At 39.1% G+C, this 7,761-nt stretch overlaps 1 protein-coding gene across 19 annotated transcripts in view; it reads right to left on the bottom strand.

Annotated features, from left to right (window-relative positions):
* Nucleotides 1–339: 339 nt before the first annotated feature.
* The window catches only part of SNAP91 (synaptosome associated protein 91), a 156,368-nt gene continuing 148,946 nt past the window's right edge, over nt 340–7,761 (bottom strand). For 18 of the 19 annotated variants that reach the window (XM_051855481.2, XM_051855488.2, XM_051855490.2 and 15 more), the window contains 2 exons: nt 3,579–3,681; nt 340–1,740 (listed from right to left, as the gene is read on the bottom strand). In XM_051855481.2, the coding sequence (XP_051711441.1) occupies nt 3,589–3,681 (93 nt within the window). In that variant the 3' untranslated portion in view covers nt 340–1,740; nt 3,579–3,588. The remainder of the gene's footprint in view (nt 1,741–3,578; nt 3,682–7,761) is intronic. The other variant, XM_051855487.2, reaches the window with a different exon arrangement.

The following is a 7,761-nucleotide window of genomic DNA, read 5'->3' as shown; positions in this document are numbered from 1 at the left end:
GTCCTAGTATTCTTCAATTTTCCTGGAGAATTCTCAGAAAGCTATTACAAGGCTTTAATTTCTTATTTTAAAAAAAGGTTCACACTAAAAACAAATATTTTGGTAAATGGAACTTTAACTCTTGGCATCAGCTGTGCAGTTTTAAGTTAATGCCAGTCTCTTTTTTCCCTTGTTTTCAATTTATTATAAGATAAATTTATTATAAAATACTCAAAACTGTAATGAGCTGGGACAGTATTTCTCACCCTGAATATTTTAAACTTCTCAGTATGTGCGTGTCATTGTGCCATTGGAAACAGACCTTTTCCCTAAAAAGTAATTAAAGAGAGAAAGGCTGTATTTGAGTTTTCTTTGTTCAAGGTGTTTATTGCATCTCAGAGGGCGTACATGCACTGGGTTTTAAACCGAAATACAAAGAAAAGCCATTTTGAAATTGATTTTAGGTAATTTTTCCCCATTACAGTGTATGTTATCCCCACAGTAAATTCAGACACAACCACTTTTAAATGGTACCAGACATCTATTAAATAATTTAAAAAATAGGCAATCACCTTTCCAACCCAGTAAGCTTTTACGAAGAGCTGCCAAGCCACTAGCAACACTGATCAACAGTGACCTCATTTATGCATCAAAATCTTCAGCCAAGCCATCAGCACAGACGGTGTGACAACAAATTAAAAACGAAGGAATACAGTCTGTGCAGCAAAGGATACAATTCTCTTAATTAGTTTAAATCCTAATCACAATGGTACAACAAAACCTACTTGAGCTCAGTTGGAGGATGGCAGAACACTAGTCTAGAGAACACACACGGAGATACCAAATTAACAGACGTACGTAAAACTCACAGTGAAGTAAAAATATTTTCAGTAATCTTTTACATTACAGATATACCTTGGGGTGCCTTCAGAATTGCTCGAATAGCACATCTCTAATTGCATTTTCACGGATGTGATAGAAACGGACCCTTTGCTTTCAGTGCATTTAATCAAGAATGAATAAATGGGCCAATTTAGATGCAAAACTTGTCAAATATAATTAAAATATATATTTTAATATAGCAGTGATAAATATGGGGTTCTTCCCATATGAGTTTTCATTCTTGATAAGGTAGCTTCAAGGAGAAGTATTTATTACGGACATTAACTTTTATATTTTTTTAAAATAAAATTTCTTAACATATACAGTGCCACAAAAATAAACATTTCTCACAACAGCTGAAGTTCCTGTGATTGGAAAAAGGTACTCCACGCAGAAAAAAGTTTTGTATAGTTAAGAGTGTTTTTCTTACTATCCGATATTATCACACTACGCGTGAAACAGAGATACAGAAGAGAATTTGTGGGGAGAATTTAGGGTTTGTCCAAAAGTTATATATACATTGAATCCTTCAAAAACACAGACACATCTTTCCCAATGGCTCACCACACAGCAGCTGCACCATCCATCCATGGGCGAGGTCCAGAGAAGCACTAGAGGCATCGGAAACATCCATTCATTGTTTACATCATACAACACACAAAGAACCCAAATACACTACAATTCTGAGAGTAGGGATAACAGCTAAGGTAGTACACATTCCTAATGTTCACTTTCACAGCTGTGCTACACATTTTGGAAGAGAAGTTATGAGTAAGCATTGGGTTTGGTACTGGCGGCTCACTTTGAAATTCTGAGCATCAATCTTACTTGAAGTCTCCGAACTCATGTTTTTGTCTTATTCAGTCACAAAAATTGCAGCTGAAAAGAAAAAGGTAGTTCAGTTAGAAAACCGATTATCACATACTCCAGAAACATTCTCCCTTCCTTGTTGTTACGCTTCACAGTCACTACATAAAGCCTTTTCACAAACATTTCTGTCTTGACAAATTTACTTGCATATATGTTTCACAATTCTTTAAAACAAAATTAAAATTTGAGCCAAGAGTTTTTTTTTAAGAAAAACCACTTTCAACATGTACTTCCATTTTAAATAAAAATTATATCACCAAAAATTTGAAATTTACTTATAAGAAATGTTAGTAGTTAGAAGTTCAGTACCAGCTAAGAGCAGCTAACCTTCAGAAGCAGGTGGTGGGGAGAAGGGGGAATGGTGGTGACTTTACTTATTTTTTGCATCTATTCAGTTATGGCATCCAGCGAGTCACTTAACAGTGAACAAACGGCAGAACAGAAGGGGAGGCAGTCTTCCCTGCTGACTCAGTGCCTTCTCTCCCACCATTCCCCACTTTCCTTCATCACTCATGTCTACCTTGAACTGCTATCTAGGGTTGTAAGGCTGCTTTCTGCTTCCTAAAAGACTCTCTGTCTGCCTCTCTGGACTGTGCAACCAAGGGCAGGGATGGCCTCAAGCATCTGTCTCCAGTATGTTTCAAAGTCCCTGGCATATGATGAGGGCAGTGGTTACGAAACAAGAAGTAGGTTAAACACTGCTTGACACAGTTTTCTGGGTTGTTCTTGAAACTTTAATAAAAAATTTATTTATGTAAAGGGAACAAATTTTTTGTATTTCATATATACAGTTTAAGAATATAAATCATTAGCGCTCATTGTCTTAGTTATACCTACAACAGTCTATCCAAAGTGGAATAAAAATGTTGGGCAAGAGAAATTACTTGCCCGAGATGTCAAGGCCTTAAAATGATATATTATTAATCTTATTTGATAAAAAATCATAAAGCAGAAATCCACAAAAATCTTAGTAGACATTAGAGCCAGTTTTTTTCTTTGTTTTTGTTTGTTATAGACATAGGCAGAGGTATATAATAAAAGCAACCACTGGACAGCGGTCTAAAAACCTCCACACTCTTGACTGTTCTTCCCTTCAGTACCTTAGGCAAATTACTACATGCCTAAGGATCATTTATTTTAGCAGTGAAATGGAGCTAAAATATATGCGGCTAGTTTATCTCAAAGGGCTTGCTTTTCTGCTGAGAAGACCAATGGAGTCAGTGATTGAGAAGTAGATATGAAAAACATTGTGCAAATGCAAAGAAGTGTTACTGCTGTTCATGGCTTCAGCAAGCAAGTGCTGTGATTAACAGTAAAACTTTTTCCTACATCACTTTCCTTCCATAAGTTCACCATCAATCATTTCATATATTATATTAGCATCTTAAAACTAGAATGTTAGAAATTCAAAATTTGGCTTGCATGTAGAAATGCAAAGGACCATAACCTAAGCTTTATGAGGCAAAAATAACAAGATAAACAAATATTACTTAGCCAAATATATTCTTGGATAACTCCCAAATGCAACAAGGTTACCTTTCTATAATAAAGTGTAATAAAGTGGCAATACTGTAATTTACCAAGAAGTTTGGGCAACTTTCTGCTTTACCAGCATTGTCATTATGCTTTCCAGAATAAGGACAATTTCGAGATTTCTCTCCCTCCTAGTTTTAGAAACTAAGTAAGATTCCTAGAATATTGGTAATAACTTATAATATTGATTTTAAACATATAAACCTTTATGATTATACACATCTATTCAAAACATAGAAATAACAAATATGCTATCTGAAATAGCTAAGCATTGTATAGCTGATTATCACAAGCCCACAGGAAAAGCTCAATACCTTAAATTGTTTACAAGAAATCCTTGATGTTAAGATCCGCTAATGGGTCCTTTGCTGGAGGTTTCTTGGGACTCTGAGTGGCAGGTGTAGGGCTTGGAGAAAGCTAATGGGGAAAGAGCCAGCCCCAAAGAGCAGAAACAGAAAGCAAACAGAGATAGATAAGCACAAAGCGGAACACATACCACAGAGCACACCCACAAGGAAGATGATTAGACTACCAAAGGTTAAAAAAATCTATTTTTGTTCTACTTAGTCACAGTGTTGTGTTTAATTTCGGGTTGGTAAAATACTCTTCAAATAACATTGGGCTTTCTTAAAATTCTTTGACATCAAACTTAGTATAACTTGGGGACTCTGGTAGAACAATATGGACATGAGTTAGGGAAGATATGAAAACTAGTCACACAGAGATATTACAAATATACAGTAAAACAAACTAAGAGGAATCGGCTTCTCTACACAAAAGCATTTCTACTTTGCGTTATTAGTACCACTAAACTACTCAAGGAATTTAAATGACTTTTCTTACAGTGAAAGCGAGTTTGAATGAAAAATGAAAAGGAAACAGTTGGTAGAAAGCCACTTAAGAAATTACTTAACATTACTAGCTAAATATACTAGGATTGCCTGTAAATTATTTTCAGTGAAAACCAGCCAAATTTGGGGGCAACTCTTTCAGAAGACCACCGAGCTTCTCAGTCACCAGCGTCGTGAAGTTCCAAAGCCACGACCTGCAGGCAAACTGCTAAGAAGGAAGCACACCGAACTTGCAGCAAAGCGAACACAATGAATGAACTTACCTTGCTTCTCGTTAACCAGTACCTCAGTACCTAAATCATTTCATTCTGTGACCGAAATAACTTCTGGGAGCAGGCTTTTACAGACGTGTTAGGGCGAAGGTCTTAAAAATCCTTATGTAATCTGTCTAGAGTAAGAGTTCCCTTCTGTCTTTTTCAGTGTAATTCACCTGCTAGGCTGGTAACACGATGGAAATCTCAGAAATTTGGGATTTAGAAATGTGGGGCAAGGGTATACTTTTTTTTTTTTTTTTTGACAGGCAGAGTGGACAGTGAGAGAGAGAGACAGAGAGAAAGGTCTTTCTTTTGCCGTTGGTTCACCCTCCAATGGCTGCCGCTGCCGGCGCGCTGCGGCCGGCGCGCCGCGCTGATCCGATGGCAGGAGCCAGGAGCCAGGTGCTTCTCCTGGTCTCCCACATGGGTGCAGGGCCCAAGCACTTGGGCCATCCTCCACTGCATTCCCGGGCCATAGCAGAGAGCTGGCCTGGAAGAGGGGCAACCAGGACAGAATCCGGTGCCCTGACTGGGACTACAATCTGGGGTGCTGGCGCCGCAAGGCAGAGGATTAGCCTAGTGAGCCGAGGCGCTGGCCAAGGGTATGCATTTTTAGTGACTCAGTAAACAAGCTCCAGAAATGAGGATTTTGAGATTTTTTTTCTATGTCTGGAAACTGCTGATTATATCATTTATTAATTAAATTTTAAAAACTGGCATAATGTTTCATAGAAATTTCAGGGAAAATAAATGTAAGGGCTGCTTATCAGAAAAGAAGCTACAGGAATGTTAACTAGGTGACAGGACAGTATTACGATACCAGCCAATTGAAGATCAGTGGAATAGTCCAGGCATCAGTGATAAAAAATGTTTTCATCTTCTGAAGCTACTAACTCATGTTTATTGTATTCTCTAGTATAATTATGTCTCTCCTCTGGTATAGAATACATAATCTAAAAACTGTATAAGTATGACATAGCATTTCCTGACTTCTATAAATTCAATAATTGATGGAAGCAATGTTTTCATCATAACATCTATTTTTCATTTTAATTCTTTTTTTTTTTTGACAGGCAGAGTTAGACAGTGAGAGAGAGAGACAGAGAGAAAGGTCTTCCTTTTCCGTTGGTTCACCCCTTAAATGGCTGCTACAGCCAGCGTGCTGCGGCCGGCGCACTGCGCCCATCTGAAACCAGGAGCCAGGTGCTTCGTCCTGGTCTCCCATGGGGTGCAGGGCCCAAGCACTTGGGCCATCCTCCACTGCATTCCCAGGCCACAGCAGAGAGCTGGCCTGGAAGAGGGGCAACCGGGACAGAATCCGGCACCCCAACCGGGACTAGAACCGGGGTGTTGGCGCCACAGGCAGAGGATTAGTCAAGTGAGCCGTGGCGCCGGCCATTTTAATTCTTTAAGTATATTGATGCTAAGCTGGTATTATGCAAGAAAAACAATTTTCTTATATAATAAAATTGTAGTTTTTTTCTAAATCTCTCAACACATCAAATACAATAAGGTAATAAAAAATTTCAATATTGAGTTCATAAAAATAGAAACACCCTTCCTTAATCATAAATCTATTCAAATATTAAGCAGTCATGCTAAATGAGATCCCTTTAAGAATTTAAATATATCTCAAAGAAACTTAACCCTAACCATTACACCCAAAACCTTCCTAACTCCCCTTAAAACAACTCTGGGCAGGGCTCCTTGTTTTTCACACACACTAGACAATTTCTCCTGAAGCCTGTGTTGGTTGTAGCCATGAAGGCCAGGGCTTCTCTCATTCTAAACTCCTCTCTTCAACACCCTTCATTCTTTCTCCTGGTCACCATGGCTTTTGAGGGGGCTAGAGTGAAGAATCTGAAAGCAAATTTCGGGAACAGGTGGAGGATGGGGTTGGAGATGGACCAAGGAAGCAAAAGAGATTAAGATGTACTCAGAAAGTTCACAGTAGCTCTCCTGCGGATACGGTGATATAAACACTCATTTGGTGAGTAGAAAATACAGGAGTGAATCCATTACTGATATCCTTAGACTGTATTTAAGCTATTTTATAGTTTGCTGAGCATGCTGCTCCTAAGATTATAATTTGGTTCTCCGACTCCATCCAAGCCCATTTCTCATGGTAGAAACCTTTTTGCTTCTACATATACCTCTACTCTGTCTAGGTAATTCAAAAGAGGAATCAGGAAGCATTACTCACCAGTATACCTGATAATATTAGCAGCAAAATAGTTTAACAAAGTATATATATTATACATAAAATACATTACATACATTTAGGCATCTTTGTACATGGAGGGTGGGAGTATGTTATGTCCTAAGGGATTTGGCTTAACCTAACGAGGGATTGTCCCTTTCTCCTGGATCCTAGTAGATAACCTTTGAATCCTGACAGGGTGGGCTCCTGGAATCATATCTGATGGTTTATGCTAACAAGGGGAGACTTATGAAGGCCCTCTGTGGTTTATGTTAATAAGATGACTCAGAATAGAGGCTGGCCATCCTAGAAAGACCAACCATGTGGACCATGTAGTCGGATGATTAGGTCTTTGGGTCACATGATGCTAGCCTGTTCTCCAGGGAGGGAGGGAAGTTGGAGGTCAAGTTCATCCTCATGAATAGTAACACACTCAATCCTGTATATCCAAGCCTCAATAACTCAGGACAGTGAAGCTGTGAGTGGGCAATACCACGTGTGTGCTTTTACACACTGATGCCAAGAGTGGATCCCACCCTAAGGATATGCTCCCAGCTGTCTCTTATGCTTTTCTTCCTTTAACTGGATCTGATTTGCACACTTTCACTATAATAAAACTGTAATCAGAAGTTTAACAATTTCCTGAATTTTATGAGTCATTTTAGGGAGCTGATCTGAGGGTGGTCAGGGAAAACCCTGAATTTGTCACCAGCTGATCTGAAGTGAGGGTGGCCCTGAGGACTCCCTATCATGTGGCTGGTTCCTGGAGGGAGGTGGTTCCCATGGAGACTGTTCCCCCAGACTTTGCAGTAAGGCAAACTCGTTGCAATTGATGGCCTAAGACTTGGGCTGACTTGGTAGCCTGGAGGACTGTGCCTTGAACCATTTTGGCTAATTCCAGGAATACCCACTAAAACTCTGGGTCAGAAGCACACATTTTACTAGAACACATGCCTTGGACGGCTGACTTGTCTGGTTGTTCTGAATGAAGTAGAAGAGGGGCAGGACTTGAGCACAGTTGGTTGTTTCTGTCTTTTTTTTCCCTCCACATTTCACAGGGTTGCTAACCTGTGTGCCATATTCCTTTTACTTCTGAAGCAACAACACTAAGTATTATGTTAGGTAGAAATACTTTCTAAATGGTTTGCTACAAGACAGTTTTATACACAGGAGGTAATGTCCCTGTTTGATG

Source organism: Oryctolagus cuniculus, chromosome 5, assembly GCF_964237555.1.
Source record: "Oryctolagus cuniculus chromosome 5, mOryCun1.1, whole genome shotgun sequence".
Taxonomy (NCBI): domain Eukaryota; kingdom Metazoa; phylum Chordata; class Mammalia; order Lagomorpha; family Leporidae; genus Oryctolagus; species Oryctolagus cuniculus.
This window is presented reverse-complemented; position numbering and strand designations above follow the sequence as displayed.